This window comes from Centroberyx affinis, unplaced genomic scaffold (genome assembly GCF_046629955.1).
Source record: "Centroberyx affinis isolate AG114_WGS23_722 - 3 ecotype Tasmania unplaced genomic scaffold, CSIRO-AGI_Caff_v1 ptg001712l_1, whole genome shotgun sequence".
NCBI classification, from domain to species: domain Eukaryota; kingdom Metazoa; phylum Chordata; class Actinopteri; order Beryciformes; family Berycidae; genus Centroberyx; species Centroberyx affinis.
In genome coordinates, this window is record NW_027280123.1 from 103,024 (window position 1) to 128,340 (window position 25,317).

General features: G+C 42.8%; 1 protein-coding gene across 1 annotated transcript in view; it reads left to right on the plus strand.

The window, feature by feature from the left end:
* The window catches only part of atp13a3 (ATPase 13A3), a 48,890-nt gene that overhangs the window by 5,961 nt on the left and 17,612 nt on the right, over positions 1–25,317 (plus strand). Inside the window, exons 2-20 of the mRNA XM_071528706.1 lie at positions 3,090–3,171; positions 9,990–10,076; positions 10,702–10,875; positions 12,102–12,320; positions 12,775–12,845; positions 13,126–13,209; positions 14,407–14,476; positions 15,958–16,092; positions 17,232–17,304; positions 18,102–18,233; positions 19,569–19,751; positions 20,400–20,557; positions 21,602–21,790; positions 22,190–22,251; positions 22,792–22,942; positions 23,467–23,586; positions 24,097–24,114; positions 24,648–24,801; positions 25,195–25,315. Coding sequence (XP_071384807.1) covers positions 10,026–10,076; positions 10,702–10,875; positions 12,102–12,320; positions 12,775–12,845; positions 13,126–13,209; positions 14,407–14,476; positions 15,958–16,092; positions 17,232–17,304; positions 18,102–18,233; positions 19,569–19,751; positions 20,400–20,557; positions 21,602–21,790; positions 22,190–22,251; positions 22,792–22,942; positions 23,467–23,586; positions 24,097–24,114; positions 24,648–24,801; positions 25,195–25,315 — 2,165 coding nt within the window. The 5' untranslated portion in view covers positions 3,090–3,171; positions 9,990–10,025. The remainder of the gene's footprint in view (positions 1–3,089; positions 3,172–9,989; positions 10,077–10,701; positions 10,876–12,101; positions 12,321–12,774; positions 12,846–13,125; positions 13,210–14,406; positions 14,477–15,957; positions 16,093–17,231; positions 17,305–18,101; positions 18,234–19,568; positions 19,752–20,399; positions 20,558–21,601; positions 21,791–22,189; positions 22,252–22,791; positions 22,943–23,466; positions 23,587–24,096; positions 24,115–24,647; positions 24,802–25,194; positions 25,316–25,317) is intronic.

Genomic DNA, 25,317 nt, shown 5'->3' on the forward strand with positions numbered 1-25,317 from the left:
GCATATTTTCTCCACGCTCCTGTGATTGGCACAGGTGGTCGGACCTGTATTTTAATGGTTTAACTTGCACAGAAATAGTTGTTTGCACTTGCTGTCTCTCTGCACCTGCTCAGCATAAATGAATGCAAAATCAAATCAAGATATATCACAAATGTATAGATAGATTTTCTCTTTCTGCAAGGTGTATTAGGGACTTGTTCAGAAACCCTGTAAGAAGGGGTGGGGGGGCTGTTAAAGAAAACAAAGGTGGAGGTTCTGGCCTGGACTGTTCTGAGAGCAAAGGAAGGGCAGGTGGTCATAGACTTAAACACAAGGCCAATGGTCACAGTGATAAACTGCTGGATGGGACCATGGTGGGGAACAAAGCCCAGCTATAATGCCCCATGATTAGGAGGGGAAGTGATAAAGAAAGCACATTGAGCTGAGAGCACGATGGCAACAAAACACTTTTTCCTCCGAATGCTTCCATGAATTATGGACTTCTGTCATTAGGTCATGGCTCATTGTTCACTTTTTTCCTCTCTGTCTGTGTGTCGTAGAACAGGACAGAAAGGAAAAGGAGAAATGTCCAGTTTGCCAGACTACCATTTGTCTTTTTTTTTTTTTAATTAGTTGCCCAAGTTCAAGCTCTTGTGAAATCTATGGGAAGTGTGAAAGTCTGGGCTGCTGTCTGAGGAAAAGGCTCTGACATTTGAGCTCTCATGATACATGATGTTTTGAGACACTTGCCCATCCCCATGCAGATTTGGCATTACCGTATAAAGTTACACTTAAACCTGACTGGAAGTATAACTCTGCCATCGCCACTGTGTTGTCAATTTTAGGGCCAAACTCATAGGGTGACATTTGGGTTAAAGGCACTAAGCAGGTGAAAACTGGTTAATATTTTAAGCGGCAGGCTTATTGTTTACTTCTTATCAGTTATTTCAACTTCTTTTTGCCGCGAGTTACAATTGCAGTTGGAGTTGCTATTGTGAACTTTGCTAATTTACCACTAAACTGGAAAGCAGTTTGTAATGACTAAACAAAAAGCTGCAGACGATGACGCACCTTAACTGTGATTTAATATATCATGGCCTGTCATGGATTATGGATTCATTACTTGTCCTTACCTACAGTGAGAGCAGTGTGTCCAGTACAGTCCAATGGTGAACTGGGGTCTGAGTGTTGCAGATACCATCACTCGCCTGTATATCTCAAACACACACACTTTGCCACTATAGGGATGGAAAACTTAAATCCCTGTGTAGGCTAACTTTCCTAATTAGGTAGACGACAAAGGATGCCAAACTGTGTCTCAGTCTTCTCTTACTTCTCTCACTCTGTGTTTAGTTACACAGGGCTATGTCACGAGCTGATGAGCTGCTGGTCTCTTGGTCTGTGCATTGCGAAATGGCAATTGCATTGCCAACTCTCTACAATGTGATGTCAATTTGACAAATTTGAGATTGAAATTAAAGAACATTTTGAAAAATATTTCTGGGTGGAAACAAAACAAATACATCTTCCTGGGCGGCATGGGCTGAAATCTGCTTACAGATATTTCCCAGCAACACAGATGACGGTCAAGTCTAATTCTGTGGTCCAACCAGAGATCAACAGCTGCCTCATGGTTGTTTTTTTCGCCTACACAGAGTAACCAGGGTTGAACAGACACAATAGCAGACTAATCAAATGAGGGACAACAGTGCGGCTTTAGGCTGGGATGGAGGAGTCTATAAATACCTCTGAGGTCATGCTGACTCCCAGAGGCCCCACACACGGTCTTCTACATCCCAGTTACTACACTGGCTTCTCCTGTCATCCTCATAACCACGGCAGGATGCTTAACCCTTTGTCCCTCCGGTCACAGCGGTTGGTGGATCCCAGATTGACTATTTACCCAGAGCTACACTTTATTGTTGCATACTGTGTTGCATCATTTTATTTTGTGATTGATTGTTGATTAGTTGTTGTTCTCTGTAAAGTCCTTTGAGACATGCTTTGTGATGAAGGACTCTATAAATAAACTTTACGTGACTTGTTAGAATTGAAAATAACTTCCATGATGGTTGGTCATTTACCAAAGTGGTTGGCAGAGTAGACAACTTGAATGGCCGCAGCCAAGAGTCTCGAAAATGGCAATACCGCAGTTACAGTTAGTTTACCAAGAAGGGTGCATACACAAACAAAAACAAAAGTCAGCAGCAGTCCTGTCAACAGAGCTGCCTTGTGGATGAAAGGTTAGAAGAGAATGGCGAGACTCTTTCAAGTTAACAGGCTGGCCACAAGTATGCAAATTACATCTTAGTACAACAGCGTGCAGAAAGGCATCTCGGAATGCACAACTTGTCAAACCTTGAAGCAGATGGACTACAGCAGCAGAAGACCATGCTGCCTTCCACTCCAATGGTACAGGCTGGTGATGGTGGTGTAATAGTGTGGGGAAGATTTTCTTGGCGCACACACATTAGGCCCCTTAGTTTCAAATGAGTAGCATTTGAACGCCACGGGTTGCCGACCAGGTACATCCTTTCATGACCAGTCTAGCCTGTTTTCAAACAGCTACATCCAACAGGATAATGCACCACCATCTCAAGATGGTTCCAGGAACGTGACAGTGACTTTAGTTCAGTCCCCAGATCTCAACTCTATACAGCACATTCGGGTTGAGGTGGAATGGGATGTTCTTAGCATGAACATGTTGCCGACAAATCTGTAGGAGTTGAGTTGATCAAGTAGATCAAGATTCCTCTGGAACATTTTCAGCACCGTTTTGAATCCATGCCATAAATAATGTAGGCTGCTCCGGAGGCAGTCTACATTCTACCCGGTGCTAAATAGAAGTACGTAATATAGTGGATACTGAGTGTTTGTTCTCGAAAGATGTTTGAACACCAATGCTTTCACCTGTTAAGGTTTAAGAAGACTTTCAGCTGCAGCATAATACACATTAACCATTGCTCTTTCCCTCAGGCTGAAATTGTGCCGTTTTTCTTAAAGTCCCTCTACCATGCCAGTTTACCTCCAGTCCACCCTGTACTTTAGTGGAGAGACTTGAAGCCTTTGACTGATGTGTCTGTAATGTGCGGTGTTTGTGTTTTTCCCAGGGGTCCAGGTTGGTGTGGTGAGAGAGCAAGCTAACCGAGGGGAGGAGGACCGCCTGGGGGCATCGCGGCCCAGGCACTCAAGGTAGGAGCACCTGGAAATGCTAAGTGGAGGTGTGACCTTTTTATTGGTTCACTTGACTGTCTGTCTCCGGGGCAAACCAGGAAACTAGCTTTCTTTGTGTACAGAGCATCCCGAGATTCACCAGCCACTTTCACCAGTTTATCAGCCAACTAGATTTTTTGGAATAGAAAAGGACTTCCAAATTATAGTTGATTACCTGCCAAAGTGGCTGGTTGAGACACAAACCTACCAACCACGACTAATAATTACAAATGGTTAGCTGGTGGTATGTATTTATTTCCCACTTTATACTCTTTGTCTCTTCACTTAGACATTCTTTTAATATTCATGCCACGTTGGCCAAAAATGGCGTCTAGTGGTAGTGGTGATACAAGTTGTTTTTTGAGACACTTGCCCATCCCCACTCTTGCACGAGGCATACCATTTATGTTATAGTTCACCTAACATAAACAATAACTCTTAACTCTTTTCCATCCCCAGTTAACGGGTAACATATTGGTATTTGTGTCACAAACAGCGAAACATGTCTGCCTGGTTAGCGGCCAAGCTTTAACTTTGGCCTCTCCCTGGTTTGGAGCCTGTAATTATGGAATCCCAGAGGTCTTGCGAGGTTAAAAGCGTCTGTTATCTGAACAGATGATTCCGACATAACAGACTGTGTAACATGCTCTGGTTGCAGTGACCACACAAGCTTGATACTTTGAGGTCCTTTTTGGAGACCACACTTTTCATTTTTGCTGTCTTTGAGTCAATATAGCAGGACAAAGCTCTTATGAAGGGTTGTTTGTATGCATGATGCACTAGTGCTGGCATTTCCAGTTACAGCAGAGAATGGGGAGGGAGGGTTGTGGCCGTCCCGCGCCCGGTGCCTAGCGCCGGCCGGGGGGCTCCTGTTGTAAAATACTAGGAAGGGCTTGGTCCCAAGCAAAATATCCCGCTGTATGCCAGGGAAAGAGTGCGCCCGGGTGCAGCTGGTAGATAAGATCAGAGTGTGTGGTGGGGGGGGCCGTGGCACACTGTGGGTGGGATGGGGGGTATGTGGGGGCAGTAGCAGGGTGGCCCTGTGGGCACAGCGTCCTGATACACCATCCCACCACTTCACACAGATAGCTGGGGTCAGAGTGCTCCACCTCTCTCCCTGTTTGTGTTTCATTTGTTACTTTTCTTGTTTTCTGTGTGTGTGTGTGTGTGTGTGTGTGTGTGTGTGTGTGTGTGTGCTCCGTCTCTCTTGCCACCCCACCCTGGCCCTCCCTCCCCTCAGGTCTTGTGTCCCTCCATTGTTGATCCGACAGCATGTCCTGCCAAAAGCCTCTGTAAATCACTACCCGCCTCTCCCTCCGTCTGTCTGTCTGTCTGTCTCTCCCTCCCTCACCCCTTCTTTTTTTCCTTTTTTCACCCGTCTGGGCCTCCAGAAAAGCCTGTCCCCAGAGGCGTGTGTGTGTGTGTGCCTCTGTTGGTGTTAGTGTTCAGGACAGAGCAGAGGGTAAACTGAACACCATTCTCCAGTACTTTTTGGCTGTGTCTCTGGGGACGTACAGTATGGCACCTGTTAGGATATCTCTCTCCAAACTTGGTCCTCCTTGTCTAATTCAGGCTTTCAAACTCAGCTCATGACAGGGCTTTGGTTTCTGTAAATCTGCAAGCCCAACAGAGAGTGAACCCACTGTCCGGTATTATTGTATCGGACACTTTTCTGGTAGAAGCGGTGACCACAAGGCCTCCTTTTATCATTTCCAATTACAAGTTTCTACTAAATTTGTAGAAGTAGAAGTAGCTCAGGCTGAGAGGGAAAGAACTATTGGTGTATGCGTTTATGTATGTGTGTCTGTTAGTGTGTACATGTGCACATTCCAGTACCAGTGTACATTAACTCAATGGGACTCCTGCCAGCGTGACATTTTACACCAGCTACGCTCCGGAGAAACCTGTGTATATGTGTGAGAGATATTGTATGTGTGCGTGTTTGCCAACCTGTGCTGTTACTAATCGCAGACATGCAGAGGCTAGCCCATTTCTCAGCAACGTGCCTTGCTCCGACTTTCAGCTGGAGCTAGAACCCACAACACCCAAATCCAGCGCACGCACAAAGAAGCCAGAAACGGCCTCTTTTGTTATTTTTTTATTATGTTACTTCCCACCTGCCCAGCGTGGCACAGTGCCCTATGCTCCTCCACCTATGTGCCTATGGGCTGGGTTGGCATCACAGCGGGGCATGTGGGATATCGCCGGCTCCCACAGAAGCCCCGTTGGAATCCTGAGCATGCCCGATCGACAAATTGATTTCCAACTCCTGACCTCGGACATACTTTGTCTAGGTCAGTGAGTGATTGACAACATTTTGTGAGTTAGCTATTTTCAGTTATTGTTTCATGTGGGCGTAGACTTGAATTGACTTGACTATTTATATTCACAGTGATCTGGTTGTTGGCTTGTTAAGTCTCCAGTCACAGAATTTTTTTCACCTGATGTTGAGTAGCTGATGTGAGAAATGGTACTATGCTTGCGAGTTTTTCCACAACCTGTACTCTATTTAGTAATGTTTCATGTCACATTTACTATCGTCACTTTGCATAGAATTCAGTTAGGATAGGATTTATTCACGGATTAAGTCTTTACATTTTACCAGAAAGTCATTCCCCCAAGGATCTAAGATAGTAGTTTGCTTTTAGCACATGAGAGCAGGGGGGAAGTTGTGCGTCAGCAAAATGTGTCCTTCCAGAAACACTAGTTAGTTTCTGTTCCCCCTGTGGAAAAGAACCATCAGTGACTATTAGATGGGGGGGAAAACAAACTAAAACACATTCATTTATCTAATTGCTCAATTGAGCACAGATAGGATTTTGAGATTAAAACAGTGATGCCTGAGCTGATATTGGAAGTTAATCAATTTTTGTTATTGTGACAGGTGGCACTATTCAGTCATCTGGTAGTAACTTGGTGGCTAGCTAGTTGTAGTAGTAGAAATGACCACTTTCACTGAGGGGACCATTCTGTCTTGTGATCACTGGTCATATGGTCACCTGTTAAAAAATTTACATAGACACCTTAAAGCCATTTTTATCAGAACTGAGTCAATTCTGCCTCCTTAATTTTAATAGGGACATTGTATGAGTTTGTTGCATCACCTCCATAATTTATGAGAGCAGTTACTAAAATTATATTTAATTGGAAGAGAGAGATCAAGTAGGATTTTAAGTCTCTTCAAAGACCGCTGGGCTCTTTAAATTGTTATCATGAAAAATGCAAATGTATGTTAAATCAGATTGGCAAATTAGAATTGCTGTAATGTCAATCACTCACCCTATTCATACGACACTGTGCCATGCAAAGTCTCTCCCATTAATGTCCCAGTAACCTCTTAGAAAGCAGTCATAAAGTTCAGGGAAATCATAGACCACATTTTTTGAATGCAATGATAAAAAACTCAATTCACTGACCACGCAACCTTGTGTCCACTGACTGGTCAGTCCTTTAATGAAACTCCGGCGGGTAAGTGTGTGTGTGTGTGAGACGAGCACAAATGCAATATTTTCACAGAATCGAGCCTGCTTGCTGCTTCACTCTGCCAGACTGCCTGCTCGTCCGCACCTCCTCGCTTCCCTCGCACTGAAAATTGGTGATTAACCGCTGGCTGTCGCACCTTGTTTAAAAAAAAAGTTGACTTTGGGAAGCAGCTAGAAAAACTATGACAAACGTCTTCATTAAAAATAACAGTTGGATGATGTAAAAGTTGTAAAGTCAAATCAGTCAAAGTCAGATGTTAATGAACACTTCTCATCCCATTTCCTTTGGCCTGTATACTCTTCTGTCCTCCCTCCTTTCTCTCTTCATCTACATATGTCTGAAAATAGTTTTGCTTTGTATTCTCAAGGTCGTTCTCTGGGTCATACTTCATACAAAATGAAGATGAAAATGTTCAGTGGAATTACCAAAATGAATTGTCTGTGTTATTCTTTTGGTCATCATGCTCATTAAATCTAACCGCCGGTCCTCTTAAAGATCTCATCTTGGTGCTTGTTCCCCGACAAAGGAATCAAGAAGTTGTTTACCCAGCAATCCTTCCTATCTATTCCGTTAACATTGGCCCATACACCCCTTCAATTTAATTGTGACTATAATACAACAGATAGTTTCAGCCAAGCACACTGATTGGTCAAAGATGCAATCCAACTGCTGATATATCATAAAGCCATAAAGACTGACTCACTGTCCTTAATTGGTTGCTATGGAAGCTCTTGTGGTAACCAGGGAACAGTCTTTATTGTGTTCTCTTGTTTTTATCTAGATGTAGGTATTGCGGGCGTTTAGATCACTTTCTGTTGGTCCATTTACCTTTGGCCCTACTATTTTTGTCCCATGTACTTTTGCCCCCCTTGTACAATGTGTTTCAGGTCACATAGTGGAAACTGACTGCTGCGATTGGGTTGGAAGCCTACCTGGAATGCGCAGAAGGCATTTCGAAAAGAAGGAGGGAATCATGTCACCCTTATAAAGTTTTTCAGTCAGTTTTACACTGACTAGTTTGTTGCAGTTTCCTCTGTGTTTTCATCTCAGTGAGTTACTGTCCCCGCTGCGGTTATTTTGCTAATTGCTCATTTAGAGCATTTCCACTGCAGTTGTGGTGGAAGAATTTTTTTTTTAGATCTTTTTTCTTTTGTTCACTGTATTGTTTGTTTTGTATTGTTTAGTGTGGTGTGTCATGCACTGTCCCTGTCAAGCCTGTAACTAGCACTAAGCTATTTTTTTCACTTTGAAGAAAACCTTTCAGTCAGTGCTCTTGCATTAGTAACTATTAGGCTCGGGTGATATCAAAATTTACCTATTGACAATATTCATCTGATGACGGTAACGATATATGATAATATTGTAGCTATATCAGTTGAAAAGAAGCTCATGGACTATTGCAATTCCTACCTTTTCACAGTAGGCCTATATTTTGCATCCTTTATGCCTGCTTTTTCATCTCAAACCAATTAATCAGTATCTACTTTGTTTTTGTTTTTTTACTGTGTTTTAGTTATTACACTGTTATCCAAGATGCCTCAGCACACATTACTGCACTTTGCCTGTTGTCAGTGATGAGGATGGCTTTGCAAACTCCGCTGGATTGGGATTGGCATTGGTCTGGATCCATCACCGGTGGAAATTACCATACTGATTTAAAGTTCTTGTTTCTTGATTGTTGTTAGTATAAAATGTTGTATTAAAATGCAGCTTCTTTGCTCAGTCAAAGCAACATTTCTGAAGCAAGCAGCCTAATTAACCTCTGTCTCGCTCTCTCGCTTGCTGTCTTTTTCAGTTTCACTCATGCACTCATGCTCTGCCTCGCTTTTTCTCTCTTGCTCAGTAAAATACTTAGACTACAAAATGCCAAATTAGCAGAGTTATTTTTGCTGGAGCTCGGCTCTACTTTCACCCACACAGAGCATAGAGACAAATTGTCTTCAGCCTAACTGATACTTCCAAGTGGCTGTTCACCTTTTGACCCAGACGCTCCTCTTGGTCAAGATCACTGCAGTATACACACACACACACACACACACTCACACACAGTGACAATCTGCCTTCTCCGGCAGCTGGCTAGTCCTGGGGGACAGCTGAGAGAAGGAGAGAGCGGACGCACGGCATATATTGGGTAACACACACATCTGATGACTCAGTTGTTCGCCGTGTGTGTGTGTGTACGCGCTTCAGAGATAGTCTCAGGTGTTGTGAGGTCAAGCAGCTGTCTGAGCCGTGCTGTGCATTCTTGTGGTTTGAGTGTGACATGTGCTAACCTAATGCACCATGAGCTATGGTTAGCTATTACTGCACTTAATAGCCCTCTTCATTACAGCTCTTTTCCTTGAGACTCTCGATTGAACAGCTCATATGGTTGAGAAGACAATTTGATCCCCCCCCCACACACACACACACCTCCCCAATTGTGTCTTTGAACATTTTGCAATGCATTATCAAATGTTTGGCTTTGTCTCACAGTCATGGAACATTTTACTGCATGTAGGAGAAATTGTTAGCTGGTAATTAAAATAAATAAATAAAATGTTCAAAACTGAAAAATGGAAGGTTTCTGATGATATCTTAAACCTGGCTAGTCAGTGCCTCCAGTGTCATTCCCCTCTATTCTACTATGATGGTTATGCCTAAATATGCCATGTTCACTGCTTTTAAAGATTGTTGTTGGGTTGCATTTTCTGCATTGAGTGAACGCTCTTATCTAAAGCAACTTTGAATGAGTGAGTGAGCAGAGGATTCGGTGTTTTGTTCAGGGACATTTCAACAGGACATGTGTCTATTACGGACAAATTGTCTATTGTGGGGACCCATGACCTTCTGCTCTAACCACTAGACCACTGTTGTCACCCACATGCTGTGTTGAGATGACAAGCCTGAGTTCATATATGGTACCACTAGGTCTTGATACCAGATTAAATGTTATTAACTGTGCATAGTAATGGTTCTCAATCTTTTCAGGCTATTACCCCCAAAACACAAAGTGATATGTACTCACGTCTCGCTGTTGCAACCACAGACATGCAGAGTGAACTTTCACACCAAATGACGATTTTGATTATTCCATTTTCAGGCTGTTTTATTTGATTAATTATTGGAAGAAGCCTAGCTATTGCCAATATCCGTTATTTCACAACAAAATGGCTCTTATTTCAAGCATGAAAACCATGATGATTTTTTGTATTAGAAATATGTTTTTCTACATTCCATTGTCTTCCGGCCTATCCCCAAAAAGCATTTTGTGGGTTGGAAGTGGTTGATCCCCGCTGTGCCTTACCCTGACGTTTTGTGTGTCCTGTTTGCAGTGACTGGACAGGGGACTTGGCGAACTGTTCTGCAGCATGGAGAAGGAAGACCTGAAGGTCCTCAACAAAGGGGAGGAGGATGAGATGGTACGTCTTTTCCCTCTCTCTGTTCCCCATGACTGTCCCTCTGCTTGGGCTGTACAATTAGCCTAATTGTGTGTATTCGTATCTCGCAGTTTTTGCTTCCACAATTAATATTTCTCGAATTTTGAAACATTTAATTTCATATGATTTAATTTAGAACATATGCTGAAGTTCAAAATACTCAATATATGATATTCCATAAATATTTGATATGCAACAGAATAATTTTGTACCTATAGTCATTGAGACTAATAATAGTGAACATAATACCTAACAAAATAATTGGGATCATCATTTTACATTCAGCCCTCTGCCTGCCTGTTCTCTCTTTCTCATCCTCCCTCTTCTCACTTCACTAATTTTCTTGACTTGTTTCTCCATGTTTCTCAATGAGTTAGACCCTAAACCCCTGCAGATATATTATGCTCATTTTGTGCTATGGGACTGTAAAGATCTCTCTTTGAAAAACAGGAAGGAATAAAATGTTTAGGTCTTGGAGGTGCCCCAACTTAGTTCTGGAAAGTCATGGAAAATTTGTAGAATTTGACATCAGGGCGGTGGGAACCCTGGCTTTTGGACTTATCACTCGACCTCTCACCTGTTCCCCCTTTCCCCTCCCAACATCCAGGAGCTGCAGGGCTACCGTCTGTGCCGTTGGCGGCTGGCCCTGGTGGGCCTCGGGGTGCTGTGTACAGGGGGCTTCCTCCTGCTGCTGCTCTACTGGATGCCGGAGTGGTGCGTCAAATCCACCTGCACCCGCTCCATGGTCCGCGATGCCCAGGTGGTGTTGCTGCGGTCCACGGTGGGTAGCACCCTGAGCTGGGATGCGTGTGTGTGTCTGTCTGTGTGTGGTGGGGGTTAACATCATGTCATTTCATTTAAAACACCTGCTGTCAGTGAAAATAGTCACCCTACCATGCAAAAATTTCAGTTAAATAATTTTGCTCGCCAAATCATCAAGACTAATAATTATAATTTTAAAAAGTCTAGTATAGTAATTAGGATTACCCTGCCATAATTGTACAGCTATTTTTTCAGTGTACCACTGCTGGGCTTTACAATGACAAAAATGTAAGAGTACAGAAAAAAATCTTAAATGCATGATCTGTGAAAACCAAAAAAAAAGACCCACACCTATTTTAAATCTCTTGTTAAACATGTGCTGATTTTTTAAAATTCTCTGGGTAGCATGGATTTATTTCTAGGAGCGGGGTAGAAAGTCGCTACCACTCAAATTTTGACTGTTATCAGTAAGTTTGTCTCCTCAACCAACCACTTTTAAGAGGTTACCAACCATCATTTGGAGGTCCTGTTCTGTTCTCATGTAGTTGGCTGGTACTATAGTGAACGTGGCTGGTGAATTCAGGAGATTTATCAGCCACTGTGGCTTGTGTAAGAGACAAAAAAGTTAGTTTCTTGCTTTGTGGAGGAGCTTACTGGACACTATAGAACCCAACATTGAGGCAAACACACAAACTCTTAATTGCTGGCGGGCACAGATTGGGGGTATGGATATATGGAGATGATATAACCCTCATGCTCATGTGCTTTTAAAGACATGAGCAAGTACAAGTGATCTATTGTAGCAGCACAGTAAATACATTGAGACTGGCTGATTCCCTCAGACACAAACATGCATGCACAAATAATTTGCCATTTGTTCAGTAATCATTAGTAAGTGAACATTCAAAGTGAGGACATTTTGCGACTCCTCACTTTTTATGGGGCAAGTTTAGGATTAGGACTTGATTTTAGGTTTAAGATTAGGATTAGGTTAAAGTAAGGAAGGGTCCAAAATTAACAACACCAAGAGCCAAATGCTGGTAAACTTTGTTTGGTTAAAAAGAGTCACCTGCCGCACTGGCCGGTTACTTTTTGAGATGGTAAAACTTCAAAATGCTCTCTTGTAATTTAAGTTCTGTTAAACTTCATGATGAAATGTGAACTAGATCTGTTGTAACAAGCAAGTGAGTTAATTTAACACAGTATGTGGTGTGTGTGTGTGTGTGTGTGTGTGTGTTTGACCAGGACGAGTTCCGGCGCTGGTTCCTGGCCAAGGTGCGAGTGATGCTGGCCCCGGGGAGAAACCCCTTCCACAGCCTGGAGACCCAGACCACCTCCCCCTCCTCCCCCTCCTCCCCCACCTCCACCTCCCCCCCTCTGGCCAACGGACACACCCCCCACCGCTCCGATGGCAGCCCCGCTCAGGAGCTCATCAGGAGATACGCCGACTACCAGCCCACGCAGGTCGGCAAAACGCTCTTCACACAGTAAACTGTATATACTGTACATGCAGCAACACACACACAGCAAGTTTAAATTTCATCCATTGATACAAGCACACACAAATTGCATCAACACACACACACACACACACACACTTGGCAGCACACATCAAGTTATTATTTCCTACATTCATACGAGAACACACTAATTGCAGCAACACACACACACTGCAGTGCAAACACGCTAAATTGTAATTTCCTCCACTGATACAAACATGCAAATTGCAGTTGGAAATGACAGGAAATTACAATTTTGTTTGTGTATTGCTGTGTGAGTGTGTGTGCGTGTATATCATGTAATTACTGTAATTTCCACCTTTGATATGAACAAGCGTACACGCAGACTCTTTTTTTCAAATGTCATAGTTTCTCCCTCAGATGGCTTTGATAACGCAGCTTTGCTTGCCTCCCCCCAGATTCGCTATTTTACACTCCACAGCACAAAGTACTACTGGAACGACGAGCTGCAGAACTTTGAAGTTTTGACGTAAGCGGTTTCTGCTTATCTACAGATATTTTACTGCCCACTTTTACCACCTCTTTACAAGCACTTTCACTGGAGAAACCTCTTCCTCTAGAGCAAACTAAAGTGTAGGTTTAAATAACAATTACTACATTTGTGTGGCCCTTTTCTTTAACTTAAAAAGTGCTGTAAAATAAAAGGAGCAAAACAAGCATGTGGGTAATCAGCTGTAATAACGGTTAGACTTAAGTGTGATTTAATATGTCAACCTTGTGTCCCGCTTTGACCTATATTCCCCCTACAGAGGCCTGGAAGATCTGAATGTCAGCTGCTCCACCCTCCACTCGGAGCACAGTGCAGGCCTGACCAGGAACCAGCAGGAGTACAGGTAACATCTCAGCTGTCTGAAGGCTAGGTCACACTAGATGATTTTACCCTCAATTCTAAGCCCGACTGGACCATCCCAACTGGTGGGGTGAGTTGGGGCTGGGGGTGGTGCGGGGGGGCACCTGGACCCGACAGTTGGTCAGATTATCCTGTTGTGTTAAAGGGATCAAGACTGGAGAATTTGGCTCTTTGGCCCGACAAGATTTTTGTTGTAGTCTGAAGCGGTCCAAGACTGAAATCTCAGAGTGACCCTGCCGACAGACAATAAGAGTTGAGCTCAAGGGGAAGAAAAAGAGAACACAATGGAAGATAAATCACTTTTAACAACAACTCCCACTTGCGTAGATAGTTTACATCAGTCAGCTTCAACTCCAACATCTAACTCTCCTTGCTCCACTCTTCATAAATTGCTGCAGAGTTTTATTTGGAGAAATAAAGCTCAAATGAAATAGTATTAATGGCAAAGTGCCTGGATCAGTCGACTAAGTATGAAAGTATGGAAAATTATGTTTCCAAAGATTTTACTGCATATATGGCCACTAATCTTGGCAATTGGAAAGCCACCTGCTCAATGTCTATAATTTTTACAGGCTGCCAACAGATCACAGTGTTTGGTAAATCACATAATTCACCACCTCTGTCACCATTTTACCTGCCACCTAGATTTCTAGAATAACATAGGACTTCTAAGACTAAGTGATGTGTGATAGTTATCGTAGTGGCTGGTAGATTAGACAGACTCACCAGCCACAGCCTGACTTTACCAGTGTTTGTCTGGTGGCTGTGATCATTTTCCACCCAGTCCTCTATACCAGGGATAAGCAATCATGTGCCAAGGAGGGCAAAGTGTATACAGGTTTTCATTCCAACCAAAGGCTACACCAGAGCCCTGTTTCACTAGGAACATCATTAAGATGTCAGCGGGGATTCCCCCAAAAGGAAGTGCCAGGAAAAAGTTAAAATGACTAATGACACGGGGTCCAGCTGATTTCACTGATTAGCACACGTTCCGCCACAGAGGAGGACTAATCGGTAAAACCACCCGGTATAGTTGGTGGTCGGAATGAAAACCTGCATACTCTCGGCCCTCCATGGCACATGGTTACCTATTCCTACCTATTGCTGGTTCAGAGCACTGTCAACATCAAACAGTTTGACTGATATAAATGTTGCTCTCGTTTCTTTTACCCCTTGACAGGAGACTGTTCTTCGGAGTGAATGAAATTGCAGTGAAAGTGCCTTCTGTTTTCAAGCTGCTTATCAAAGAGGTGGGGCCCAGATTGGAACAACATAGCTGTTTATTTTGGAATTCAGACCTAAGTCTTAAGTCCTCTTTCCTTTGAATGGGAAACACCTTGACAACTCATGCTTACTCATACCAATGAGACTGTTAACTGAATTTTGTCAGTTTAACAGTGTGTTTCTTTGGAATTCAAACTAAATATTTTTGGTAGTATTATGGAAAAAATGAAAAGCTAATAATTGAAACACGTCTGTGAGTGATTCAGTGTGTGTCTTTATGGACATTGTTTTCCTGCATTTTTCAGGACAAACACGAGATCTAGGTTCTTAAAAACTACAGTAGATCTCCACACAAATCATAAGACTAATCTTATTTAGAAATCTGCCCCTTCGCTGGCAATTTGCAGTAGCTTTGAATGGAATATTGGTTCAGACTAAAACTTTCACATACTGGTCTAGTGGTAATAGGGATGGTTCCATAGGTTCCATAGAGTCACTGGTTCAATTCCAACAACAGCTAACATGTCCATCCACCACCATATGTTCTATAGAAATCCCCTTAAGAAAGACACAGAACCCGTACCTGTTCACCAAATGTAAATATCTTTGGATAAGACCTTCAGCTAAATTTCTAAAATGTTTACTGTAAATGTAATACTGTTTCACACGTCATTTGGAATGGTCCTTTTCGATGTTTGCCTATACTTATTTTGGCTAGGAGCTAGTTAGTCACTTGAGTCTTACGCTGCCTTCAAATACTCCTCGGTAGTCAAAAGTACAAATTGTACAACTTGGTTATGGACATGCATACCACAAATATGGATGCCTCAAAGACTAGTGATTGTGCTTCTTTTGTTCTTTCATCACACCGAATGGATTGTGGTGTGTGTTTTGTGTGTGTGTCCCCATGGGTTCTGCCATTGTTGAAACTAGTGACACACCCACTTTAACGTCATAAGTCGTGAAGTTGGAGCGTTCATGTGCTCTCTTCTCGTAAACGCGGTAAACTCGACACCTCTTGAAGGCACCATTATGTCAGATGGGTGCACTGGGCCAACAGGATCTGCATTAGTAACACAAACGTTATTCCACCACTCTAGGCCATCTCAGTTTCTCTTTATCTCTGGCTATTTCACTCTCAGAATTACTCCACTTACTTGGTTTCTTTTGCTATTTTCTTTGACTTTCACTCTGACTCTTCTGACTCTTGTGACTCTTGAAGTATGTAGAGCATAGAGAAGTCTGTACAAAACACAGCACCAATACATCTCAGGCTAAATGAACAACAGAAACGAAAAACACAAATTGTAAATGGGAATTCTGTAGACATATAGGAGCATAATAAACTTAAATAGGCAAATTTTTCCACTGGCTGTCTCTGTGTGACAGGTAGCTACCTGGTTATTTCTTTTGTTATTTTTGTTTTTAAATGCTTTGTGTTCTTCACTTATTTCTTACACCTCTGTGTATTTGTCACATCAATCTCTTCTCTCGTCTCCTCCTGCAGGTCCTCAACCCTTTCTACATCTTCCAGCTCTTCAGTGTGATCCTGTGGAGTGCCGATGAGTATTACTACTACGCCGTGGCCATCGTCTTCATGTCGGTCATATCCATAGCTACCTCTCTGTACACCATCAAAAAGGTGAGCGGCAGGCCACATTATTAAAACAGGGCTGATTATCAGGCCTCATATCCATATCCAACGGACCCACATGCTGTCTGGGAAATGAGAGAATGTCTCCCGTTTTTTGTGTTTTGTTACTGTATCATAATATGCAGTTTCGAATATAGTTGAGCAGTTGTTCAGTGTTCTTGAATTTGTTTTTTCACATTTGAGTTCACTTGGATGTTTAATCACATTCGTTAACATGAATTACATATTCATGATATATTTATACATATTAATTTATCATACTTATCGTCAGTTTTTTCAATTTGAAAAGCTACATCACATTTGTTCTCATTTTATTTATTAAGCAAAAGTAAGTAAAGATAGAAAGTTTGTCATTGCACAGTATTTTTATTGCAATATAAATGCTTTGAAATGTTAACAGGAGTTGAACATCAAATTAAATTTAATTGAATTAAATAGACAGTTTGGAACCTATGTCTGACAACTGAAAGAGCTTGTTTTTGAAGAGCGCAGATGCACTCTTGTTTGTTTTATTCCTCTTGGCTGCCAGATGGCTGTGATTGGGCTATATAGGACAGTACAACAAGTGCCATAAACTTTACACAATCAAAGGAAAGCATTTTCAAAGTCAGCTCTGTATACCTTTCTGTTACTGACCGCTTACTTCACACTAACTGAACTGTTCTGGTGTGGTAAACCCCTCCCTTCTGGTGCTCTCTGCAGCATAAAACCAACACAAAGACATACTTGTTAAAAAGTTACCTGTTTAAGGCCCGGCGCCTGTCCAAGCCGGGCCAGGCAGGTCTAAGCCAGTGTCAGACATAAACCCCGCCCCACACTAAGTCTAATCCAGGCCCATTCAGGCTAGCATAAAGGCTCATCTACACATGGTCTGCTGCCCCTGGGTTCACTAGCTCACAAACTCAGACACACACACACACACACACACACACACACACACAGAAGAAGAACCCCTTACAATCACATAGGTGGTGGTGGGGGGGCGTGAGGAGTGCAAGGGAACAAGGGGATGTTGAACTCTTGAGGAAAATCAAAAAGCTGTTTGAAGTATGCTATTGTTGTTAAGACTTTGTTTTTTTTAACGATTCATGCCTATAATGTTTGCTTTCTTTGTTCTCCTTCTCTAGCAATATGTCATGCTTCACGATATGGTGGCAACTCACAGTATTGTCCGCGTGTCCGTATGCCGAGCCAACAACGGTTTGTCATTATTTTTCTCTTTTTTTTTTTTGTCCCTCTGTGTTTTCTCTTTGCGGATTGCCTTTTGTAGAGTCTTCTGACAATAGCAGACAGCATTTCATAGCCTGTTCGGTTTCCTGCTTTTCTGATGAGCGCTTTCCAAACCCAAACTGAAAGTAGACATTTTTCTGCTTCTGTGCTGGGCCAGACTCAATTACACAGTCACCCACTGCCTTGGCTGCCTTCCAGATGGCTGCTATGATGGGACACTGCCGGGTTTGAGAGAGAGAGGGGGAATTTGTGTGCGTGTGGGTGCTAGTATGTGTGTACGTTTAATGCACTCTTGCGTGAATCTGCGCATGCCTGTGTACTGTGTATGTCTGTATGTATACCTTTTTTAAAGTGGGCGTTTCTGTCTGCAAACCCGGTGTACAAGCACTGGACAGTCATATACTCAGTTTGTCAGTGTTTATGCATCCATTTACTGCAATGGCCCGTGCATATGATGCCTCAGCTCTTTCCCTGCTGCCCAGAGGGGCGTGAGTAATGAGAGATGTGCTGAACAAGACTCTGGGGCTCTGACGCACAAAATACCCCCTCCCACACCCCCCTCACCCCCTTTCAACTGTTCTCCTTTCTCCTCCCTTCACCCCGCCCCCCCCACCCACTGTCCGCTCCCCCTGGCTCGTTTCCCACACTCTCCACCTCTCCCCACCCTCTTTTAGCACTCTCTGCTCTCTCCACCTGTCATGTATTTTATGCACTCCTTTTCCGTCTCCTCACCTCCATTTGACCCCCCCCCCCCCCTCCCCCGGCAGATATCGAGGAGATCATGTCTACTGATCTGGTGCCCGGTGACGTTATGGTCATCCCCAGCAATGGGACCATCATGCCGTGCGACGCCGTGCTGGTCAGCGGCACCTGCATCGTCAACGAGAGCATGCTCACAGGTCAGAGGTTAACAGTCTGTTTCCTGTCTGCTGTACGTTTAGTTATTCACCAGTTCCTCTTTTTTCTGTATCAGTGGCATGAAGAGTCGAGGCAAAATATTTAACATGTTTGAAGCACTTGAGAAGTGCTTGATGTTTAATTTCCCAGGCACTTGGAGCAGTTTCTTGTCAAGGCAAAGTTGTTTATTTAAGCTGCTTTTAACAAGTTTACTGCAAACTGTGTTGCCAGCTGTTTTACAGTTGAAATAGGATACAAATACAGATAAAAACAACATAATAAAGAGCCAAAACAAAGGATAGGAAACACTGGTTGGAACAAGTACATCACACATTCCAAGAAATTTGCTGGCCAGCTCTTTTGTGTGTGTGTGTGTGTGTGTCTCTCTCTGCATGTATGTGTGTTTGTCTGTGTGTCCACTTGCACGTATGTGAGTGGATATAAGCACACTGGGCCACAGAGAGCAGTCCTCAGGAGAAAAGTGGAAACATAACCCACCAAATATAGTAAACACAGTGTTTACAATTATCCCAGGTCTGCGTGCTGCTTACAGTAGTGTCATTTTTGTTTTGTGTTTCTGCCGTGTTCGCGCACAATTACTGGACCCTGAACAGAACTGGGCACACACTATCTGCTTCTGTGCTGGGCCAGACTCAATTACACAGTTACCCACTCATTTGGCTGCCTTCCAGATGGCCGCTATGATGGGACACTGCAGGGTTGGATGAGAGAGAATGTGATATTGTGTGCCTGACGGTGTGTGTGTGCAAGTCAGGGCAGGAAATTAGCTTTTTCATCCGCTGTTTACATTGTGGTGCCCTGCAAAATTCAACAGCCACTTTCACCATTTTCCCATTTTAAAATGCTTTGTAGAATAGAAAAAAAGACTGTTTATCTGCCACCTCAGCTGGTGGAGTAGATGCACTAAACAACCTCAGACAAACTTAACCAGCATTTGATGGGCGGCTGGTGTTGGCATGTTAAGAGTGTGTGTAACATTTAAAGTGTGTATCAGCATGTACAAACATGATGCCAAGTCGAATTCCTTGTGTGCATGTGCAAACTTACTTGGCCGATAAAACTGATTCTGAAACTGATTCTAGTGATTCATATACCTGGAGCAGCATTACTTAACATAAAGTTGGCATCATTTTCATTTTGTGGCTCTACCAAGTCCATACAGAATCAGGGCAGGAAATCAACTACTGTGTTCCCTGGCCATAATGGCTGCTAAATTACAAACTGTCATCAGGCCCCTACCAGGACTGTGCAAATATTCACCTGCTACCCCTCCCTGCTCCAACCAATCTTTACGTCGATCTCAATCCCTCCATCAGGTGAGAGTGTTCCGGTGACGAAGACCAACCTGCCGAACCCGTTGCCGGGGGAGAAGGGGGACGAGGCCGATGGTGCCTACAACACAGAGGAGCACAAGAGACACACCCTCTTCTGTGGCACCAACGTCATCCAGACCCGCTTCTACACCGGCGAACTGGTCAAGGCTGTGGTGGTCCGCACAGGTGTGTGTGTGTGTGTGTGTGTGTGTGTATAGCATAAAATCACCATAACATCACAATGTATCCTATTATTTAATTGTCCTATATCATATTATATTATGACCAGCATCTCAGCCCCCCCCCCTCCCAATTTGAATCAATAATGCTCATCTTATCTTTGTCTCTCCCCTTCCTCCACCAATACCATCGGTCCAGTGCCAACATCAAATCCCAAAATTGTCATTTTTTCCTATTAGAGCAAAATATTAACAACATTCATACATTGATCTGACATCTGACATTCTTAACATAACATTCAATTCAGTTAAAATCTCTGTTGTCCTGTAAGGTGAATGTGGTTTTGCAGACATAGTTTAAAATAAAAGCACATGACAAATCGCCACATCATGATACCAAACAGACACCCAGTAATAACAATATAGTAAATGTAAATTAGAAAAGTAAATTAGGCCACTCATCAATTGAATGATAGTAAAGGGAAGAGAAACACAGCTTGTTTTACTTACCTTCAGACTAACAAAAGTTTCAACAATTAAACGCTCACAGATAAGAAAACACTACTGCTACTACCCGCTAAGTCGAGCAGTGCCCCCTTTCAGACTTTAATGAGATAACCTTTAAAATATACTCTTCCCCTCCCTCCCTCCCCAGGTTTCAGCACAGCCAAAGGCCAGCTGGTTCGCTCCATCCTTTACCCCAAGCCCACCGACTTCAAGCTGTACCGCGATGCCTACCTCTTCCTGTTGTGTCTGGTGGCTGTGGCCGGAATCGGCTTTGTCTACTCCATCGTCCTCAGCATTATGAACAAGGTAATCCAGGAGACCCAGAACAGATGGAACTCATGAAAATATCCTGATTTTGATCAAGATGGGTTCAGAGTTCGTATAGTACAAAAAAGCATGTGGGAGTGTAGCTGAAACAACACTAAACGACAACATTTTAATTTTCTGTTTTCAGGCTATTTTGTTTAATTTTTGGAAGAAGTGCTGAAGCTGCAGATGTTTCTTATTTCACAAGAGCATAATATTAAATAGTACATTTTTGTATTAGAAATATAGCTTGTCTGCCCTACCAGCTACTTTAGCAGGCAACCACCTTTCAATTCGAGTTTCTTTTCTACTCTAAAAATGAGTTGGTCTGTTAAAATGCTGAAAGCGGCAGGTGAATTTTAGAATTAATCATCCACTGTGGCCAGTGGACAAAAAAAGTACATTTCCTGCCCTCGGTGCAAGATTTTACAAAAGACCTTTTTGCTATAACGGACAGCAAGGTTATAAATAGCAGCAGTAGTAAGGTTGACAGGAGGACTATGTGCAACAGAATAGGGAAGTGAACTGTTTGAGGAATTTGATTGCTTTCTCCCTAAGGCCTCTGGTGGGATTAGCATTAGACTCAGAGGATCAGTCACTTTGGCAGTTCAATGCTTTGGATTTGTTGTTGAACGAGGGTAGAGAAAAATGCCCTTGGGAGACTTCGCTGTACCACACTGTTCAATCCCTAAATTGGCTCTGGATGGCTTGTTTTGGGAAAAGTCATACATACTCGACTCCTACACCTATATTTCAGCAGCCCTCCCAACAACTGTGGGAGGGCTGCTGCTTTTGAAAAACAGCTCAGAAAAACATAGTGGGCAGCAGGGTGGCATAGGTGCACCATCCTGATACTGAAGAAGCCCCTTTGTTGAGGAGCGTCTACCCCACTGAAGTGTCCTTGAGCAACACATTGAATCCCTACCAGCTCCAGGAGTGCTGTTCTGTAATAGGAGGGGGGAGGCAAGCAAAAAGAGAAGGTGATTATCAAACCCAAGAATGCCAAGTCTAGTTTCCAAAGTCTATCCTCTCTGCCTGCCCCAGGTGCCAGCTAAGACCATCATCATCGAGTCACTGGACATCATCACCATCACTGTGCCACCGGCGCTGCCTGCCGCCATGACGGCCGGCATCGTGTACGCCCAGCGACGCCTCAAACGCATCGGCATCTTCTGCATCAGCCCACAGAGGATCAACATCTGTGGCCAGCTCAACCTCGTCTGCTTCGACAAGGTGGGCACTAGGGGTCGCACAACTGCTGTTCTTTTTTTTTTTTTTTTAACTAGTCAAGTTAAGCTTCCTTTTTTTTTTCCGTAAAGCAATTTGTGACATACTTGTTCCTTAAAAGCACTCTAGATGTACATATATACAGTATATGATGTGACCTGACTAGGGGTTGACTACCTTATTTTATTAGTCATTGGATGCCTCAGTGTAGTCCACGTCTAGTCGTTGTCGTCTTGTCGTTGCTTACTTATCATGGCAGGGCAACAATCACAATTGTATCAACAGCATGTGGGATAAATGAGATCTTCAATCTGTTTGGGTGAATGGATTAAGGGTATTTGGGTGGGTAGGTGCCATTGTGGATTGGGAATTAACTGTTGATATGCATTATCTCCTTGTGTCCAGACTGGAACTCTGACAGAGGATGGGTTAGACCTATGGGGAGTCCAGAGAGTTGAGAATGGCAGGTAAGACGGTTTATACTCTAATGTAGCTAAGTGCTGCATGCTTGCTTAAGCAAGTCTCTATTTGGTCTCTATTTGACTGTCAGAATGCACAGGGAATGGTCTGATAATGAATTGGTTAATAGGGGTTTGTTTTGCAATGATTTCATTTGGTTCTACTTTGTAATATTGTAATATATATTGTAATATTAAAATTGAGACTAATATCATGATTCATAATTGTGATCATGATATCTAGCAAAGTTATTAGGATCTTTTATTATCATGAATTTATGGTATAATTTTAGCCATAATCATAAACTGCTACTATCTGTCTTTTTTTTTTCTTTTTTTTTTGTGGCTATATTTTTATCCTAGCTATTTTTATTCATAGCCTTGTGATCCATTGCCTCTGTAAAGATTGTCATTCTCATCATAAAATATATTCTCCACATCACAGAAACAACAGCATCGGTTTTTCGTTGTCGTGCCTCTCCACCAGTATATCTGTGAGCTGACCTTTTGTCCTCTTTCCTCCTCCACCTCCTTCTGCCCTTTGCCCAGTTTCCACCTGTCGGAGGAGAACGCCTACAAGGAGAGTCTTGTCAAGTCCCAGTTTGTGGCTTGCATGGCTACCTGCCACTCCCTCACCAAGATCGAGGGCCAGCTGTCTGGAGACCCTCTGGACCTCAAGATGTTTGAGGCTACAGGCTGGGTGAGTGGCTCCATATCCACCTAAAGCATAACGACCATAACATAACAAACAAACCAGGCTGCAGGAATAGTTTTTTCATTATCATTCAATTCAGTAAAATTAACCCCAATTACATAATGTGCAGGAATAACTATTGTAATCCTAGGTTTCATGCCCATCATTGTGATCTTGCGTATTAATTGATTGATTGATTTATTGGGTATAAAAAGGTACAAACAATACAACCCCGAGAATAACATGTAAATGCATACTTAAACACTTGTCTCCAACATGGTATACAAAATCATAACAAAACAATACACAAAAAACATACTACTTGACAGTGAAAAACAATAGAAATTTGATGTTAGTACAACAAATTTTCTCCATAACCCCTAATGAAATAAAATTCCTACTAACCTCTAAAGAGATAACATTCCTAAAAACTACTCTGCATTTTATACACAAACCATATTTACGTGCAGTGTAAATAGTTAACATAGTTCAATACTAAATCAACAACAACAATCCTTCTGTCTGCCCAGATCCTGGAGGAAGCCACTGAGGAGGAGACGTCTCTCCACAACCGCATCATGCCCACTGTGGTTCGCCCCCCCAAGCAGCTGTTGCCCCCAGAGCCTGTCGTATCACCAGAACAGGACATGGTATGTACAGCGCACTAGCATACTTGTGTCCACAGGTCGTTAACAAAGTCTGAACAAGTCTTAAATGATCTAAATGTAAGGCCTTAATATTAAAATGTCTTAAATGCAGGGGTTTTTTTCACCATGCAAAGACATGTTTCTTGGATTAAGACAGAACAGCTTTAATTAAATATGCGAGAAGAATGTTTGTTTTACTTTACTCAACAGTTTGACTTCATGTCCCTTAACAATTAATTTGCGTTTGCCCTTTCTTTATGCTGCCCATTTATAGTTTCATAACTTTCATTAGTTTCATATGTTTAATAGGGGCAACTAATTACTGAATTCAGCTCGTTTAGTGTTTTGTTACAGTAGAACTTGCATACTCTTGGGCTTTCTTGGCACATAAAGGGAAACCTCATTGCGGCAAAACAACAGCAACATAATTCATCTCTAATGAAATGGCTTATTTGTTTTGACATTTTGTTTTCTCACTGACTCATCTCACTCTCTCTTCTTTTCTCATTGTAGGAACTGTATGAGCTGTCGGTAAGTGGCCCGCCTCCTCTTTGTCACTGTCCTCAGATTCTCCCTTGTTTCTCTCGAGGTGAACTATTCAACTAACCCCATAATCATAGGACCGAGCGTAAACATAAACCAGTGTCCTCCTTGTCCAGTAGATGTAGATTTCACTTAATGGAACTGCATTTTAGAGAATTTCTATGGTGCAATGCTTTGGACAAACATGACAGTGTCTCACACAGTAATTTATAATTTCATATTTAAAGTGCTAAAGGATCCAGTCTGTCAAGCTGTCATCATTTTGCCAACCAAGCACTTGCGTTACCTAATATCCTTCAGTACTGTCTTTTTTTTTATTTTGTGCTATCAATAATGTTTGTCAGTGTGTCTCTTTTTTTCACATGGTGAACATTTAATTTTGGGATGAAACAATTCAGTCTGAATCTTCTCCAGGAGATAAATGATAAAAGGCTGTTGTGTCTGTTCGTGTTTGTGTGTGTGTGTGTGTGTGTGTGTGTGTGTGTGTGTGTGTGTGTGTGTGTTTGTGTGTCCGTGCCCAGTCGGCCTATGAGATCGGTATTGTGCGGCAGTTCCCCTTCTCCTCGGCGCTCCAGAGGATGAGTGTGGTGGCTCGTCTGCTGGGGGAGAAACGTATGGACGCCTACCTGAAGGGGGCGCCAGAGGTGGTGGCCAGCCTCTGCAAGAAGGACACAGGTGAGGTGTCCCAAATAACTTCTACTGTGCTGAACAATATTGTAGTATAGTACTTTTTATGGCTTGTTTTAGCACACTGGCCTGTCAGATCTGTGGGGTTTACCACATTAAAGTACAGTGTGTCAGGAAATTTGGAAAGGAAGGAGGGAAATTATATGAAAAGTTTAGTGATAACTTCGTTGAGACTATCTGAAATGTCCTGATGCAGTAAAGCCCACTTACTGCTACTGCTATTACTAATACTACTTATCTACACTACTGCTATCATTACTGGTAACTATATTTGTATTGAGAAGTCTGAATATGTACTGCCTCAGCCGAAGTTTTGGTATTGTTTTCCTGCTTTTTGTGTGTTGCTGATCACCTCCATTGTCTCTCTCGCTCTCTTTCCAGTGCCAGAGAACTTCGGGGAGGTTTTGGAGGATTACACCAAGCAGGGTTTCCGGGTCATCGCTCTGGCCCACCGCCGCCTCGAATCCAAACTCACCTGGCACAAAGTCCAGAACATCAGCAGGT